This window comes from Peromyscus leucopus, chromosome 5, assembly GCF_004664715.2.
Source record: "Peromyscus leucopus breed LL Stock chromosome 5, UCI_PerLeu_2.1, whole genome shotgun sequence".
Taxonomy (NCBI): Eukaryota; Metazoa; Chordata; class Mammalia; order Rodentia; family Cricetidae; genus Peromyscus; species Peromyscus leucopus.
Genome location: NC_051067.1, coordinates 130,202,096 through 130,221,879, shown reverse-complemented (window position 1 = coordinate 130,221,879; position 19,784 = coordinate 130,202,096). Strand labels below are relative to the sequence as shown.

Genomic DNA, 19,784 nt, shown 5'->3' with positions numbered 1-19,784 from the left:
ATGGCCTCTGTGACAGTAAGGGCAGGAAGGAGAAACTGGAAAGACTCAAGACTGAGCAGAAGGCAGGCAGCGCTGGTTTGGCGGATGCTGAGAAGATGCGGATGCTGAGGCAGACCTCACCCAGCAAGGAACCAGGGGCTCGTGCCCGGAGGAGCATCACTACCGGCACAGCTGGGATGCAGAGCAAGCCTATCTTGTTTGAACAGCCTAAATTTATATAACAGCACACAAGCAGTAAAATAAAATGTCAAGAAAGCACAGCCGCACCTACTTCCTATCGTTTTCATTCAGTACTTTGAAAGCAGAAGGAATAAATTGTACTATACCTCTATGAAATAGTACTTCTGGGAAAGTGAACACACTGGCTTACTGTATCCCAGCGCTTTGCTGCATGTAAAGGTTATCTAATCCTCTCTGCAGGATGTTTTGGTAACATAAATATATCCCTTAAAGTCCTATTTGGGAGGTCACACCGGAGAAACTGGAATCTTCTAGTAACGTGACAAGTGTTATTCGTAAGACACAACTTTGACACTTGTGTAAGCAATGAACAGACACACAAATAACACACAGAAATGAGGAGCCCAGAAAACACCAGTAAGACTGAAGGCAGAGGTGTTCAAACTACTTCAGAAGCTTTTGTTCAAAGAATGTTAAGGAATAAACACAGAAAAGAATAAGAGGTTTTTCTCAACTCTGGAGGAAGTTTAAAGGGGTCAGAAAGTTCTGTACCAACCTGCCTTTTGCTGATTCTTGCAGTGGCTCTTTTGAGGTTCAAAGACCTTGACAGCCGCAGGGCCTTCACTGAGTCCTTCCTGGAGGCACCAGAGAAGGAGAAATACTTCCCTGTACGTTTCTGCCTGGCTTGGTCTGCCATTTCTAGCCATCAGGTGATGGGGGGAAGCCAAGATGCCCCAGAATGCGAATCTAAGTACAGAACAAAATTATTCCCCAGAGTCCTCAAAGCCCAAACATCCAGTCTACGACTTCCTTGGCAATCAGCAAGGCAGACCGGCCTGAAGCAGGGGGAGAGGCTGCAGCTGATCCACACAGTCCACCCTGGAAGCTGGCCGAGATGACACAGGGCACTGTGGAACTCAGATCATCCAGGGACAGCCCCCAAAGCACCAAATTAAAACACCCTTCACCAGTTAAACAGGCTTGGTAGTTTGTCAAGACTAAAACTGGGTGTAGCAACGCACCCTGGCATTGGCTGAGTATGAGTAAATCCAGAGTCAAGGAAGTCTCCAGCTCATCCGAAACAAGGAAGCAGGGACTCCAGACAGGATCCCAACAGAGCTCCCACCTCACTACAGGGCTTCTTCATAGGACCACTAGACTGAGGCTCTGAGAACTTTCTCCTCCTCCGTGAATGAGAAATGGACGGTCAGATGTCCAAGTGCACACACTGTATTAAGAGAAACACAGAATGAAGAATGCACAGTTGCCGTGCACTCTGGCTCTAAGACACCCTTCCTCAGACCGGGCAGGGGAAGGCAGGCTCTGTTTATGTTCTCTCCCAAAAGGTCATGCAAGGGAGATATGAGGCTGAGGGGATGCTCTGTGGGAGAGTTCTAGCCTAGTCATGCCCAGGACATTCTCAGGGTTTCGGGAAGGAGAAGGAAAAGGTTATATAAGGAGAAATTGGAGACGTAACACGTTATAAAGTAATGAATTCTATGAAAATTTGTAACAAAAATGCCGATTATACCAAGATTTAAAAAAAAAAAAAAAAAAAAAAAAAACCTATCTAAAACTTAAGGGCTGAGAGATGGCTCCATAGTTAAAAGCACTTGTTACGGAAGAATGGAGTTCAGTTCCTAACACCCATATGATGGCTCATAACCATCCATCACTTCAGTTTCAAGGAATCTGACGCCCTCTTCTGACCCCCTGGAACACCCAACATGCATAAAATAAATCTAAAAGTTAAAAAAGAAAATACAAAACTCAAGACTTTAGGGGTGATAGTCCAGCAGGCAAAGTGTTGCAACAGTAAGGATCTGAGTTCAAATCCCCAGAACTCACATGAAGGCAGGTCTGCAATTCCAGCACTCCTGTGGTGAGATGGGAGCAGAATCAGAATATCCCCTGAGCTCACAGGACAGCCAGCCTGGTGTATGCAAATGTGAGCACTGTCTCAAACAGGGCAGAAGTGAGGAGTGGCCCCAGGGGTCATCCTCTGACCTGTGCACACATACCATGGTATGCCCTCATCTACCAAATGACATAAACAAATGACACAAACACACTCATTAATAAATTCACTGAATTTTAAACTCAAGGCTTTAGGACACATTCAAGTTTAGTTAACACAAGGCCTGAAAGACAGTGAGTGCATTTGAAGTACAAATGGTGGCTTGGCAGGTAAAGGCATTTGCCCCCAAGTCAACGACCTGAGCTCAACCCCTGGGCCCCACGTGGTGGAGAGAACCGGCTCCCGTGTTGTCTTTAGATCCTCACACATGAACTAGAGTTTCAAGTTATTTCCAGAAAATGTGCATGAAGGAAAAACTACACACACACACACACACACACACACACACACACACACACACACACGGAACTGTCGAAATCTAAAGGTGTAGAAACCTGTATGTTCTGTCCAGCAGTTACAGATGAATTCCACTGCCAGTCCAGGCCTCACGAAACTGACAGAAAAGTAAGAACAGGCAAAGGAAACTGAAACTCATCACCTATACAAGACAAATGCCCCGAAGAGCCAGGTTAGTCTTTGCTTTTCTACCCTTAGGAACTGGTGTCAAAGCAACGCCGTCCTGATAGCAGTGCTCGTGACCAACGGCCAAGGGCACCTGCAATGAACCTTTCCCAGGGCCAACCACAATCCAAAACCATTCTGTCAGTTCTTAGGCTTAATCATTACCCCTACTCACAGACAGTAAAACTGAGGTTCAGGAGCCGGCCCGAGCTCACACTGCAAAGCCACGGGGGAGGGAAATCAGGACTGTGTGCTTGAAGGCAGACCATGTGGCTCCAGGCACCGTAACACAAAATGCCCCCGGCGTATGAAGCAACACAAGAGAAGCCCGTCATACGCTCACAGTGACTAACACAGCTGGAAGAGTGACTGTCCATTCTTCCTGCCTAACCAGGTAGCCCTGGACAGCACGGCTATGTAGTGTCCTCTGAGAAGGCTGAGGTGAGGACCAGCTTGAACCAACCAGGGTGTGTCCATCAAAAAGGCCCTACTTGCTTCTGGGAGGCCTGTGCCCTCCCCACTGCTCACCGGAGGCATGGCCCCGCCCAACCCCACTTTAACCTTTCACACTCCTCAGCACCCCCGCCTCTGCAGACACTTGAACTACGGTACCCAACCCGGAACGCTGAATATATTTAAGTGCTAGGAAATGTCGCTTTGATTTAATTAGCCAGCCATTTAGTTTCCTACTGATGGCTAAGTTAAATGCTCCCTTCTTCAGAGTCTCGTTAAAATAAGTCCATTAGGAAGAAATTAATCAAGACAGCTGGTTAGTGAATTCTACTTATATAAAGTATTTCAAGTTTACATTATGACAATTTTTAATCATTCCTTCCCCGTGCTAAGCCATAAAAAGCTGAAAACACAAAAGAAGTTTCTTTCCAAAGCTATATTTAGATAGTCTCAATGCTTTCTTCCTACCAGAATAAAGCAGAAATAGAATTATCAAAAAAAAAAAAATTAAGGTCGATAGTTTAAAGACACCCCCCCCAAAAAAAATCTTATATTCAGCTCTCAGAAAAACATTATTAACACTTCATGCTGAATGTTCAAACTTTTTTCCAGTAACCATAATTATTTCTACTAAAATTAAACCATATTCGGGCTAGAGAGATGCTTCAGCAATTAACGGCACTGGCCGGTCTTGTAGACAGCTTGGTTACCAGCACCTTGATGCCAACGAGCACAGACCCTGCCCCTCATTCTCCACACCCATGGAGGGGTCTGTTTCTCAGGTACAAACCTGATCACCTAAAACCCCTCCATTTTCAGCTATGACTCTAAAGCCAACCAAATAAAGGCTGCATTGGAGAGCACAGTTCATCAACCAACTCCCAGACTTGTGCACTTCACAGACCCAGAACCCCTTTAATGAAGGGAAGGCCAGCCACTTCCCCTTTCAGGGGGACCTTGTTACAATACCAACGAGTTTTGATGTTAGCCTTCTGCCCATCCTTCTTTGGAGGGACCTACAGCCTTTTACTAGGGCAACTGTACCTGGGGGGGGGGGCGGATAATCAGACTTCCTGGGGCCCACTGAACGCTAGTTCTAAACAGGCCCTGGTACTAGGAGACACCAAAAAGCATTGTGGCCTACTTAGAGACTTGCAGAGGTCACATGATCAAAGGAACTTTGACAGACGTTTAAGGGTCCCCTACTCATCCTGTGGCTATTTCCCCAGTTCGAGAGTATAAAATTGGGATAGTTACACTTAGACGTTAACGGAATTCCCACACTGGTTCCCTGACCTGTGGAAAGGTCAAACAGAAGCCACTAGAGTTGACTCTACCCGAGAAAATGGTGAGCCAAAATAGTATCACATCCATGGAGGAACTGCAGAAATTAATGCCAACCTCAAGGATTCGAATGATACAGAGGTAGAGGTCCCTGCCACATCTCCCCTAAACTCTCCTATCTGGCCTGTGCAGAAGACAGATGGATCATGGGGAATGACAGCTGACAGTAGTGACTCCAACTGCAGCAACTAAACCAGATGTGGTGTCCTTACTTAAGCAGAGCTCCTGGAACTTGGTACACAGCTTCGATCTGGCAAATACTTTTCTCTTGATAGCCATTAATTGGGACCACCAGAAGCAATATGCCTTCAGCTGGCAAGGCCAATAGTATACAGTTTTACCTCAAGGGTATATTAACTCCCCAGACCTATGTCTTAACTTAGTTCGAAGGGTTTTGTTGCTGTTGATTTTATTTTTTATTTTACGAGTATGAGTGTTTCCCTGTATGTATGTATGCATGTGCAGAAGGAGGCCAGAGAGGGCTTTGGATCCCCTGGAACTAGAGTTATAGATGGTTGTTGAGTTGCTATGTCAGTGTTGGGAATTGAATCCAGGTCCTCTAGAAGAGAAGCCAATGCTCTTAACCACTCAGCCACCTGTCCAGCTCCAGTCTGAAGGGATCTTGGTCTTCTGTCTCTTTCACAAACTATCACACTGGTCCACTATACTGATGACGTTATAGTGACGAGAGTGAGTGAGGAGGAAGGAGCAACCACTCTGGACTTGTTGGTAATGCAAATGTGCATCAGAGGATGGGAAATAAATCTAACCAAAATCCAAGGGCCTCCTACCTTAGTCCAGGGATGTAGGGCATGCAGAGATATTCCTAATAATTTGAAGGACAAGTACCTGGATCCTAACACCACCAAGAAAGTAGAGGAAGTTTACTGGCCTATTCGGATTCTGAAAGTAGCAAATTCCTCACTTGGGTGTGTTACTCTGGCCCATATACCAAGTGACTCAGAAACCTTCTGGCTTTGAGAAGGGCCTAGAGCATCAACAAGTCCAAGCTGCTGTACAGGCTGCCCCACCATTTGGGCCATATGATCCGGTAGATCCAATGGTACTTAAGGTGGCAGTGGCAGACAGGGATGCTGTTTGGAGTCTCTAGCCAGCTCCCCTAGGTGAATCACAGTGGAAAGCCTTGGGCTTTCATAACAAGGTCCTATCCCAATCTGCAGCCAAGTAGTTTCCCTTTGAGAGACAACTCTTGTCTGCTATTAGTCCTTAGTGGAAACTGGATGTGTGACAATGAGCCACCAAGTTACTCTGCAACTTGAACTGCCCATCATGAGTTAGGTGTGATCCACCAAGTCATAAAGATGGATCTGCAGAGCAGCAATTCATCAAATGAATTGGTAGGTGTGTGTGAGACCATGCCCAAAACAAAGTTGTGAGGGTACTAGGAAAGAAAAGTTGCCCATACACCTATGGTTCCTACCCCTGCAACAAAGTCCCAAGCATGGACCTATAGCCTCATGGAGTATGGCATGCCAATGATTGACGGGCTGAGGAAGAGAAAACTAGGGTCTGGTTTCCGACAGTTCTGCACACTCTGCAGATGGAATAAATATGTGGCCGGCTGCCGAGAACTACAGCCCTTTCCTGGGACAACCCTGAAGGACACTGAGGAAGAGAAACCCTCACGGTGGGCAGAATGCCAGGCAGTGCATATAATCATACATTTTGCAAGATAGATAATTAAATGCTGATTCATGGGCTGTAGCCAATTGCCTAGCAGAATGGTCAGTGGCTCGGAAAGAGCATGACTGCTGAGGAAAGACATTTAGGGAAGAGGTACATGGACAGAACTGTCCAAATGGACATAAAGTGCCAAGATACTTCTGTCCCATGTGAATGATAATGGAAGTGATGCCAGCCAAGTTCTATAACAAGCAGACAGGATCAACTATTCTGTAGCAGTCAACCTGTTTCCACAATCAATCATTCCTGTCACTGCCCAATGGACCATGAACAAGGCAGCCATCATGGTGGAGATGGAGGTTATGCATGGGACCAACAACATGGACTTCCACTCACCAAAGCTGACCTGGCTAGAGCTGCTGCTGAGTGTCAAGTCTGCCAGCAGCAGAGACCAAAACAGAGCTCCCAATATGACACCATTCTGAGGGTGCCCAGCTAGCAACTTGGTGGCAAGTTGACTACATCGGACTACTTTCATCACTGAAAGGATAGAACATTGTCCTTACTGGAGTAGATACTTATTCTGGTTACGGATTTGCTTGTCCTGCATATAATGCATCTATCCCAGCTACCATTTAGGGACTTACAGAATGCCTTATCTACTGTCATGGCATTCCACACAGTATTGCTTCTGACCAAGAAACTCACTTTTTAACCAAAGAAGTGTGGCAGTGTCCCATGATAATGAAATTCACTGGTCTTACTTTGTTCTTCGATATCCTGAAGCAGATGACTTGATAGAACACTGGAATGGCCCTTTAAAGTCACTGTTTTCACACAAATTAGGTGTCATTAGCCTGGAGGGCTGGGACCAGGTTTTCCAAAAGAGGGTACATGCTTTGAATCACTGACCAATATATGGTACTGTTTCACCTATACCAAAGACTCACTAGTCCAAGAACTGGGGGTGGAGATGGGATGGCTCTCATCATTATCACCCTCACTAGCCCACTTTAAAACAAAAAAAAAAGTGTCCTGTTCCAGTGACCTTTTATGCTTTGATGGTCTAGAAATTTGTTTTCCCAGTGCGGGCTGCTTCTGCCAGGAGACTCAACAAACATTCCATTGAACTGGAAGCTCAGACCTCCCTCTGCCACTTTGGGCTTCTGATGTCCTTAAACCAAGAGGCTGAAGAAGGAATAACAGTGTGAGAAGGGGTGAGTGACCCAGACTACTGGGGGAAAGTGGACTGCTTCCCCACAATGGAGGTAAGATAGATAATGTTGGAGTATAGGAGATCCTTTAGGGCATCTCTTGGTGCTACTGTGTCCTGTGAATAAAGTCCATGGGAAACTCCAACAGCCTAATCCAAGCAGGATGACAGAGAACACAAACCCTTCAGGAATGAAAATATCGGTAACCTTTCCAAGAAAAGAACCAAGACTTGCTGAGGTGCTTGCTGAGGGAAAAGGAAATACAGAATGAGTAGTAAAGGAAGGTGGTTATAAATACCAGCTAAGGCCACGTCACCAGTGGCAGAAAAGAGAAATGTAACAGACATGATTCTTTCCTATGTATCCTGTTTAAAAATATCTAAAGTGTGTGTGCATTTATGCACATAAATTAAGCAGACTTTTGTGTTTTCTGTCCCATTTCTTTACTATGCAATGTAACATCAGTTGAGATAATATTAGTGGTTAAGTATTGTGAATCTGTACTATCATATTTAAGTTATGAGACACTAAAAGACTCAACGTTCCTCAAGGTCTTTGCTACTTACTTAGAATACGTAGTACATTTGTGGTTATATGCAAGATGGTTATATTATGGCAGGTGGAATTCTGATTTTGCTATTATTTTTATTTGGAAATTAAGCATGACATAAGGAGATGTGATTGGGTGTTAAGTTGACAAGGAGTAGGCCTTTGATGGCTAATTCTGGTTGCCAACTTGACTGGATCAACTAAAACACAAGGACACTCTGGTTAGGGATTTTCTTCCTGAGTGAATGTGGGCAGCACCTTCAGGTCACAGCTCACATCAAAGGTCATGAAGAAGGAGGCTTTGCTTCTGGTGTGCCTGCCTTGCTCTTGCTGCTCATCTGTCCTTCTGTTACAACACTAACAACCAACTTGTTCAAGTTTCCAATGCAGACTGAAGACAAGCAACTCTCCAGGACATCACTAGACCTTCAGTGCCAAATTGGAACTGCAGAAACATCCAGCACTGTCAACTGAACAACTACTGGCCTCTCCAGTAGTTGTTCCCAGCCTCTCCAGTGTAAGAAAGCCACTGTTGGGCTACCTGAACTGTATCATGTAAGGCATGTTAATAAATCCCCTCTACACACACACACACACACACACACACACACACACACACACACGCACACGCACACGCACACGCACACGCACACACGCCTGCATGCACACAAGCGCTCCTTTAGCAAACCCTGACAGATACAGACCATGATCCCAGAAGTGGTTCTAGAGAAACAGAACTGTGGGGATGAATTTCTCTAGTGAATTAGTGGTGTCTGAAGCTGGCTCTCCAACTCTACAAAACCTACAGTTACTAAAGACTCCCCTGGTAGCATGGAGAGCTATGAAAGTCCATTGTGAGAACTATTTAAAGTACAATGCAAAATAAATGCATTTGATACTGCAGATTCACCTCTTGTGAGGAGCCAAGGAATTTAGGGACTATACATAAAAGTTTTGAGGCTAAGGAAAACAATAGTGCTAGCTGGTTGTTTCTAGCATCTTTGGATAAAGTGACAAAGGAAAAGTATGAGCTCAGTGATGAAATTAACTGGATCCAGAGTCACATGAATAGTCTCAAGGTATCTGAGTATGTTCTAGAAGAGAATCTTCTTTCCAGTGGCTGGAAAGCACAAGTCACTGAAAATCAAATCCACGTCCTCATTATACAACTGGCTGACTTCCAAGGCAATTAAGTCCCAACTTCAAAGGGAGTTGGTAGATAAAGTAAGGGCACAAATTGGAAAACAGCGGGATCCTGTAACACAGGATGAAGATGTGTGGAGACTCTAGCAAGACTCAGGAAACTGAACACTCGGATCCTGAAGGTTTTTTGTTTTTGCCTGCGGAAGTAGTCTCCCCACCCTTAGCAGAGGATGTGTCCCCACCTCACTCACTGAAGTCATGTCCTTGCTGGCCTTGCTAGAAAGAATCAGTACTTTGTTTGACACAGGGTCTCAGGTACTCCGGGCTCATCTCAAACCTGCTAAGTAGCTAAGGATGACCTTGAACATCTGATCCTCCCAAGTGCTGGGATTGCAGATGTGCACCACCACATCTAGTTTAAGGGGAGCTGGAGATAAAACCCAGAACTCTGAGCAAGCAGAACTCTAGGCGAGCATTCTACTAAGCTACATCCTCAGCCCTGGGTTGTAAATAGAGTTTTCTAGTTATGACTCTTAATGAGTCCTTCAACGTGTGAAGTCAAAAGCAATTATTTCTCAGCAAAGAAAACACTGATTTAGAAGTTATTTCTCACTTGGGAATATTGTATCCTTTAGCATTCTACTTAAGAAATGTATTTCAGGAATCAAGATATAAAACTACAAACAATTATACTTACTGAAACTTCAAACTTTTTCTAACACTAAAGAATGTATGATTTATCATCATCTGATTCAAACAAGATTACAAAGCTAAAAACCCAGTTTACTAATCATATGATTTAGATATGCAAAGCCTTTAACAGTCAGATCTAGTGTGCCTTGTTCCTGGCTCTTTGTCATCACACAGTTAAGTGTACATGCCTTCCAGCTGTTGAATGACACACTGTCCCAAAGTTCTAAGCACCAACTATGTGACTTTAACTACACTCTACCAAGTTACGAGAATGAGGAAAATAAAGGAGCAGAAAAGAATGCCAGAACAGTCAATAAAGCAGTGGGTTTCTAGCACTGTGGTCAAGAAAGCACCATGAATTCTTCAGGTCCCCAAAGTCACTTTCATCTTCAAAACTGAACCAACAACAAACTAACCACAGCTTCAGGACCCCTCACAGGGTTTAAAGGAAATCACTCGAGAGTGAAGCCTGATAAATGAGAACCACAAATGGGAGAAATGGCACTCAAGAAAACCATCAAACTTCAAACAAGCCTAAAAGATTTGGATTTTTTTATTATTTATTTTTTATTTTTTTGATACAGTATGTTCCTGGCTCCTGGGGGCTACAAAAGACAAACCCCGCCATGGCGAGTGCTGGTAAGTCAGGTCTCCTTGAATTTCTCAATATTTGTATCTGAAATGTTTGTTTTTCTTGAGATTTCAAGAAAATATGTACGGTTTCTATCCAATTCAGAGCAGGCATGAGACCACATACCAGAACATGGGCATGGACAAGAGTCAGCAGCTGCCTGCACCAGCTCGGTCCAGCAATAACATGGACGGCGAGTGAGGCAGAACACTGGTCACGGTGAGTGTCCCAACAATCCTGTGGTCCTCTAGCCTCTAAAGTGGCCCGGCTGGTTTAACACCCTGTGTGAACACTGGAGTTTGATGAGGACACAGGGCTATCTATCCACAGCTACCTCAGCACTGCTGTGGTGATACAACTGAGTCTGTGGCTGTGAGCCCTTATGCAACTCCAGTTCAAGAAAAACAGCAGGAGGTGTGGGCAAGAAGCTCTGTAAGCCCGGCCACTCTCATGTCTCACTACAATAAAAAAATCTGCTGACTTCTCTCTACAGAGCCCAACACCCAGTCACACATTCTTACCAAGCTAGGAGCTACTCTCCTCCACATTTCCTCCCCGCAGTCAGCAAGCATAAACTGGCATGGGCTGCTAGGATTGTGACACCAAAGTACTAGACAACCTTCAAGCTGCTAGTGAAGAAACACAGACCAGGGGCAGCCGGAGGGCAGTTTTGTGAGAGGAAAGCACACACACATCACAGACAAAAATGCCTGGAGCATGCACACCCACGTGCAGCAAGACAGTGGTCACTGGACCATCTCTGAGCCAGCACTGGGACCACAACTAGAAGACTCCACGTATCCTACAAGATCAGAAACAAGTTCTTCATTATGACCGACCTGCACCTGTGCTGCCAAGGGAGAGCTTGTGTTTGGCAAAAATAAGGGGAGATGGCAAAGGATACTCTGTTGCATTTCCACTGTAAAAGTTGCCATGCAAAAGTGTTAAAAAGGTAAGTGTTAAATGCTCCGTATCAGGAGAATCACTCCAGTCTGGCATGGGGCAGTAAGGTCCTTCACATCTGCTGTGACACAGATCAGAAGGCAGTGGGTAGCCGTGTGACTTTTCATGTTCTAGCACAGAAGGGAGGGCTCCTCCCCGCCACTCTCTCTCAGCCTGGAACACTGCCTTGAGAGCAGACTGACCCCGCCATGGACTCACTCTGTCTTTGTCATCAGCAACATCACAGAGGATGTCGTCCAGGTCTAGAATTCCTCCATCTCCATGCTCCAAGCGATGCACCTGTATCCAGTAGTTTGGATCCTGAACAAAAGAGCAAAATGTCAAATACGTTAGCACCAAAGGAATTCAACAATTTAAACTGTAATAACTTCCTGACCATTAAAGGGAATATCAATAATATTAAAACCAATTAAAACTTCAGGCAGGGCTCAACGCATGGGAGAGTCAGTTTTTCTCTTCCTCTATGATTAGGTCACTCACATATTCTCTTCCCCTTAGCCCCATGCCATTATTATGACAGGAAAACTCACGGCCTCAGAGACACTGATTTCTCTTAAGTAGATCAGACTTTCCTCTGTCTGCCACACAAACTATGTAAGAAGCCTGACAAAGCAATCAGTTAAAACACTTGATTCTGCATCTGAAACCTCATGTATCTGTTAATCTGCAGATAGCATACTGCATACACTGGAGAGTCAATGTGCTCCTCTCAAACAGGCTTGAATAAATGGACAGAGTTGCTGGTAAACCAGCACACGGACCAAGAAAGCTGTGTTGGGAACGTATGCTCAAAAAGATCAAACCCGGTCCACTTGTACATGTGCATAATGAACTATTTAAAGCAGCCCATCAAATATGCAGGTCATGTTACTCAAAAGTGGAGTTGGAGAGAAAGGAGAAAGGGAAAAAAAGATACCACTTAAAACTTTTAAATATTAGCCAGGCAACTGTAGCACATGCCTTTAATCCCAGTACTCAGGAGGCAGAGGCAGGTGGATCTCTGTGAGTTTGAGGCCAGCCTGATCTACAAAGTGAGTTCCCAGACAGCCACAGCTACCAAAAAAAACCCTGTCATTCATAAATAAATAAACAAATAAATATTCTTGTATGGTGCATTTAAACACACACACACACACACACACACACACACACACACACACACACACACAGAGCTTGTGATTTGAGAAGCACACATGCCATTAATCCCAGCACTAGGAAGGAAATGAAATGGCTGGGTGGAGAAAGGCTTATAAGGCATGAGGAGACAGGAACTAAGGCCTTTTTGGCTAAGGACTCAGAGGAATTCAGTCTGAGGACTCGTGGAGATAAGATCTCGCCTTCCATTCATCTGCTCTAGGACAGCCTCTTCCCCAACACCTCTTTTCCCAGCCCACCAAGTGTGGGTCCCACACGGCACTAGCATCTCCATTCAGGACTCTTTCCTTCTCCCCTGTCTACCTGCCATGTCTTCTCAGACCTCATTTTGTCCAAGAGATCTGCCTGACCATCATGCCCCCAGGACAGACAAGAAGTCTCTGTCCAGCCTACCACCAATACTCCTAAACCCACACTACGGAGAAGCCAGATGTTACATTTGAGGCTTTAATAGCTGTCTCAGAATGATTTGCTTTTACAAGTGCTAAACACATAGTTCTCACCCTCTAACTGAGAAATCAATTCTGCAATCATCTTAACCACAAATGATTTTAAAGAACTGGTAAGAAGGGGGGATGGCTCAGTCAGTGGCATGCTTTTAAGAACTTGAGTTTGATGGCCAGAACCAGATAAGAAGCACATGTGTACCAAACAAAATGCAGAGCTGTGGAGCCCAGTCACAACAGATACATCTACAAAACATTTGCAGACCTAAGGCAGAGGGAACATTGCCAAAAAGGGAGTGGAAAGACTGTAAGAGCCAGAGGATCAGGGAGTTTGCTGTGAGATGTCTCCTGTAATGTCCAAAGTTAGACTCGCCTACATGACTGCCTAAATATGAGCTGAACAAGAAAGACTCTGGTAGATCTGCCAATGTGGACAAGGACATGTGGCCCCAACGCTACCCAAAGAACTATAATCAACTGAGGATGGTTGGGGGCGGGAAAGATGGTCTTCCTCGGGGTTGAGCACATCAGTTGTCAGCCAGTGACAAATGGTCAGCACTGAAAACAGACATACGAGTAACATTGTATTGACTGCACAGTTATATTCAGGAACATATATGTATACATGCAGTAACCATGAAAAAACGTCATGAATTTGAAAGGAGGAAAGGTGGGAGGGTATATGAGACACTTCAGAGGGAGGAAAGGGGAAGGGACAAATGTTGTAATTATACTATAAAAGAATGTTTTAAAAATAATTAGAAAAAAGGGGGAACTGATGTTATCCATCCCAAAATTTAGGAATATTCTCTACAGAAATTACAGATACACACACACACACACACACACACACACCTTTAAGAAATCATAAAGTTGTCAAAATAAGTGTACATATTCATGGGGTAAGTACAATTATATATACATGTATATGTATATGTTTATATATACATGGCATTTTTTTAAAGCACCATGTGTGGTGGCACATATTTATTTTTGTTGTTGTTGTTTTGGTTTGTTTTTTCAAGATAGGGTTTCTCCGTGTAGTTTTGGTGCCTGTCCTGGATCTCACTCTGTAGACCAGGCTGGCCTCGAACTCACAGAGATCTGCCTGCCTCTGCCTCCCCAGTGCTGGGATTAAAGGCGTGCGCCACTGCTACACAGCCAGTGGCACATACTTGTAACCCCAGCACTGACACTGAGGAGACTAGAGAATCCCTGGGGCTATGAAGCCAGACAGTGTAGCCTAGATAGTGAACTACGAGTCGATGAACAACCCTGTCTCAAAGCATATGGTTAGCATTCCTGAGAGGAACATGGGTTGTCCTCCCGCCTCCAAACACATACACAGTAGAGGCACAGGCACACACCTACATGTACACACATAAACTTTTTTTTCCAATCATCAATATGCTTGTTGCTTCGGGCTCATCTCTCTCAGTCCCACTGCACTCAGGCATCTTCCCACCACGCTCCAAACCCGCTCATGAATGCTTCCGCATTGCTACATGCAATTGGTCCTTCCTCGGTCCTTCATCTACCAGCAAAATCTGATGCTGACAATCACTGTCTCTTCTCTGAAATAGCCCATAATTTTTTTTCATCCTCCAATAACTGAGCAAGGCTTTCAGGATTTGAGACTTGTGGACTCCATGTGGGATGGGGGGGGGGGGGCTGATTAAAACAGTCAGACATGCCACATGGTTGTGACATGTATCCAGCTGTTATGTGACTTACGGAGCAGAGGGAAAGAGCACATGACTGGCTCTCCCCACAGAGCACACCTCATTAAGAAACCAGAGGTAAGGAGGGGTAAGTACAATTATATTGTAGTGACCTCCCTCCACGGCATTAAGGCCAGGAATGGCTTTATTGTTGGTGGCAGCAGCAGTGGCGGTGGCGGCTGTGGTGATGGCAGTGGTTGTTTTGTTTCCCTTTGAATTCAGTGTATCACTCTATGTGTCTCTAGCTTGTCTGGAACTATGGAGACAAGGCTGGCTTCAATTTGTGGTCCTCCTACATCAGTTTCCTGAATCTTGGGTCTATAAACTCTCTCCTATTCCTAATCGATAACCCTCCCAGTTAACTTTCCACCTACCCCGCTTTTTCCAGTTTTGAATATTCTAACTCTTCACTGAATTTCCAGTCTCTATTTTCTTCATTCCTAATATTTTATTTTATTAAAGTCATCTTTTAAAACTTTCTGGTAAATGCCCTCCCTGCTCCCACCATTCCAACGCTGTCATTACAGTTGGAGGTGTCGAAGCTGACAGCCAGTTTTACTGATTCTGACTCTTCCCTCATAGTGGCCATGGCTGTTACTTGTTCCCGTTTCCCTGCAGCACTGAGTGGGAGTGAGACACTCAGCATTGGCACTGAAGTACACTACCAGGCCGGAAAGACTTGGCTCTACACACAACACAGTCTTGCTCAAACGCCAAGTCATACTGCATCACAAAGAATGGGGGAATAAAAACACCAACATGGGAGTTACAGCAAGCCGGCATGACCACAGCCTGGAAAGCCCACTCCCGGGCATGCACATCTATTGGCCAGCAATGGACACCACAGCCATGGCGGACTATGTACGGCACAGGTATCCTCTCAGACCACACATCAATCCAGACCAGAAGAGTAACTACCAAGGGTATACCCATATACTGTAGTGTCCACAACATTCCTGCCTGGTCTACTACGCCACCTGTTCCTGTACGACCTACACAGAACACCCCAGCAATGTGTCAAAATAAAGGAATCACCACCAAAATAATGGGTAACTACGTGACAAAATGCAGTTGGGATACATCCAACATTTCACAACAATCCACTGTCCTAGAAGCCACGGCTAACAGAGACTATCCCCGGGTGAGAGCTCAGTTAATAAGAGTGCCTGGTAGCAAAAATGAAGCCCTGGAATCCCATCCCTAGCACCACATAAAAGCTGGTGTGGTGGCTCATGCCTGTGATCCCAGCACTCCTGAGGTGGAGGCAGAAGGATGAGAGAAAGGAGAGCCTGTGTATGGTGGCATGCTCGTCTAGAGCTGCAGCTGGGGGTGATCCGGTTTGAGGCTCACTGGCCAGCAGGTATGGCTCAATGGAGGAAGTCTGTGTTCATTGAGAGATCCTGTCTCAAAAAATCAGGGGACAGCAATTGAGATAAGATAACCAAAGTCAACCTCTGGCCTCCACAGGCACAGACATACATCTGCACGTGTCCCAACAATCACAGGAGCAATCACAGTACACCTGCAGTAACAAATAGAAACAACACTGTGTGTGTGTGTGTGTGTGTGTGTGTGTGTGTGTGTGTGTGTGTGTGAAGAAACAAAACAAAAAGCACTTTGAGAATTTCTCTTCAATGATCACAGACAACCACTTAATGCTAAGCATCCATTTAAACAATCAGACACAAGCTAATTACATCCTAAGACAATGAAGTCACTGTTGTTAGTGACAGAACAAAGAGAAAACGTTTCATTTTTGAAAGCTGGTAGAACCAGTCAAAGGAAATAGTCTTCATTCTAGACAGTGCTGTAACTGTGTGCGTGTGCACCACTAGGCAGTGCTGTAACTGTGTGTCTGTGTAAGCCACAACAGACATTTAAAATAGGGTCTAACTGTGCGGGTTGTTTAATGAAACCCTGGCATTTTGAGGCAGGCACGACCTATGTGGCTTTGCCTGACTGAACCACGTTTCCACTTTAGAAATACATGCCTTTATCATAAACTTATAGAGCTAGTTTATCAGCTCAATGAGGTAACACAGTTAAAGAGTAAACACATTTTTGTTGCCTTCTCAGCAGGGGTGGAGGACATGGATGGTCAGATGTCATGCCTGACATCCAACAATGAAATGACCTGCATTCTTGTTGGGGAGTGACTAATAGTGAATGAATGCACTCCTCACCCCCTCTTCTCAACCCCAAGCCACACCCCTGCTAATGCCCAGCACACAAGAGAACCACAAATCTGCTGCCCCACAGGGGAGTGGATTCAGTCACTTATCTCACTAATCAAAAAGGAAGGCAGCAACAGGGGGGAAAGGTAAAGTCCAAGTTCACGGAAATCACTTTGCATGTCTTGTTCCTTTAGACAGGGCACCAGGGATGAAGCTGTCATTGGCCCCTTCTCTCCAATTTTCATAAGGACGGGCATGGAAGTCTTTGATTTCCCCCTCGTTACACAGCATGAAGGGGCCAGGCCACTGACACAGCTTTTGTCTCCATTCTAGCAATAGGAACCCAATCAGATCATAACCTCCCGACAGGCAGGCCAGGGGATGGAGAACCCGGGAAGCAACTAGACAAGTATAAAATGTAAGGTGCTTTTTAGAAACACAGCTAAAGTGATATTTTTGAAAAAGGAAAAGCCCAAGACTAGGGAGAGGTGGCTCAGTTAAGAGCACCAACAGCTCTTCCAGAGGACCCAACGTTGGGTTCCAGCACCCAAAGGTGCTCACAACTGTCTATAACTCCAGTTAAAAGAGATCTGACTCCCTCTTCTGACCCGAGGGCACTGCACATGATGCACAGACCTGCAGGTAAAAACACCTATACACATAGAATAAAAATGAATAAAATCTAGAGACTCCACTTCAGCCAACCTAAGTGCAGCATGGGATACTAGAGACAAAAACCTGTGGACAGGACAGTTAAAGAAACTTGTCATACTAAATAATGAGTCATGGCGTGAACAATGGACAGCAGTTAAGTCAAAGCACATTCGTGTTTGAAGGGAATGCCTGCGGAAGTGGTGAGGGGTGAGAAAGGGCACACTGAAGAAACACCTAATAGCAGCATTTTTGCAACGTGTGGTCACGTGCTTGTGAAGGTAGGAAGAAGGTGAATACCATTAGATGTCACCAGCTAAGAAGCTGGGCAATGGGGGAATTGGTGGTTCAAATCCTTTTCAAGGAAAAAATGTTAAAAGTCTGTCATTTTAAAATAACAGGACTGTTCAAGATCAAAGGGACTGTAGAAGCATGAGAACATTCATATGTGGTTCTTGGCTGAATTCTTGTTAGGATTTTCACAAAGAAAAGAAAGTCAGGCTAGGAATGTGGCTCAATGTTGGAGCTCACACCTAACTACACAAGGCCCCAATTTCCATCCAAAATACCACACAGTTGTTAAAAGGACTGCAGTACTGGGGAATAAACCTGGGCCCTGACGCATGCTGTGTGAGCATTCTAACACTGACTTGGCTATGTCCCCCACTTAAGAGTGAGACTTTGCTTCACTCAGTTTCAAAAGATGGCCTTGAATTTGATCTACAGTCCAGACAGGCCCACCTTAAACAGACAGCTGGGATTATAGGCCTGCACCATCATACCTAATACATGCAATAAAGTTTAAAGACATCTTGTGGACTACTTGAAAACTGTTACCATAGATTATGTATCAAATAATTGTTAGAAGTTGATAATTTTCCTAACTGTAATAATGATTTTATGACTATTGAAGGAAATACCCTTCTTAGAAAATATGTTATGAAATAGTCATCAATGAGGTTCATACACTGGTTATCATTTAAAAATAGTTTGTTCAAGTTGAGGGATGCCTCAGTTGGCAAAGTGCTTGCCTTGCAAGAAAGAGAACCTGAGTCCAGTCCCCAGAACAATGTAAACCTGCCAGGTGTAGGGGCTTGTGCTTGTAATACCAGTGCTGAGAAGCAGGAAGGGAGGACCCCTGGCGCTCGCTGGCCAGATGGCCAGACGGCCAAATAGTCGAGCCTAATTGGTGAGCTCCAGGTCAATGAGAGACCCTATCAACAGAAGTGGACAATATTGTAAGAACTGGTTAAAAGACAAGGAAGAGCTAAGGTTCCCAAGCAGAGAAGTCTGAGAAGGCCACTGTCCTCCATGCAAGGCTATGCCTTTACTATGTATAGTGGTAGCATAGCCCTTTCCTGGATGCAGCAGCTGGCCAGTGGAGGGTCGAGGTGCTGGAGCTGGACTATGAGGAGAGACATCTCCACAGAGACTGAGCCCAGGGTGGGAGTCATCATCACATGACTTCCGTCCCTAGCATCCCTCCCACTGCCCTGCCTGGCCAACTATCCTTGGACTGTCCATAACAAACCAGAAACCACAGCAAACTTTGAACAAATGTAGTGACTGAGTTCATGAGAACATGGGAGGCCAGCATGACCAGTGCTCCAGGGTGTAAAAGTGTCAAACACAAGAGAGAGGAGCGGGGGCTGGAGATTTTTATTCCATGCTAAGGATGGAATACAGAGCATTACACTTTCAGGGCAAGCAATCTACCTACTGAGCTGAACCTCCACCCACTAGTGTGACGTGCGGGGAGAGATATGGTATCATGTAAATAAATATTTTTAAAGGCTTAAAATTGAAAATATCTACAGATACAATAACTAAAAATGTGGAGAGATGTATGTGGTTGATCTCCAGTTAAACATGCAGTTTTCCGAAACACGTTGAGCACATCCAATCCATGGAACACTGAGCAGCAATTCAAGCTTTTTTCCCAGGACTGGGGATGTGGCTCAGTTGGTAGATGGCTTGTCCAGCATGCATGAAGACAGCATTCCATCCACAGCACCACAGGTATGCTGGAATATAACAATAATCCCAGCACTAGGAAAGTGAAGGCAGGAAGAACAGAAGTTCAAGCTCACCCTTGGCTACATGGTGAGTTCCAGGCCAGCACAGTCTACATGAGACCCTGTCTTTAAAAAAGAAAATTCCCAGAACACTCTTCGTTCAAAGGAAGTAACCCCTAGGATCCCTACAAGTTGGAGGTGCTTCCCCCCCACATTCTGATTTTCCTTAATGAAGTTGATATAATCTTTGATCTAACCATGTAAACAAC

General features: G+C 44.9%; 1 protein-coding gene across 18 annotated transcripts in view; it reads right to left on the bottom strand.

The window, feature by feature from the left end:
* Pard3 (par-3 family cell polarity regulator) overlaps positions 1 to 19,784 on the bottom strand; it is a 555,581-nt gene that overhangs the window by 441,681 nt on the left and 94,116 nt on the right. For all 18 annotated transcript variants that reach the window (XM_028887845.2, XM_028887847.2, XM_037206368.1 and 15 more), the window contains exon 2: positions 11,552 to 11,653. In XM_028887845.2, coding sequence (XP_028743678.1) covers positions 11,552 to 11,653 — 102 coding nt within the window. The remainder of the gene's footprint in view (positions 1 to 11,551; positions 11,654 to 19,784) is intronic.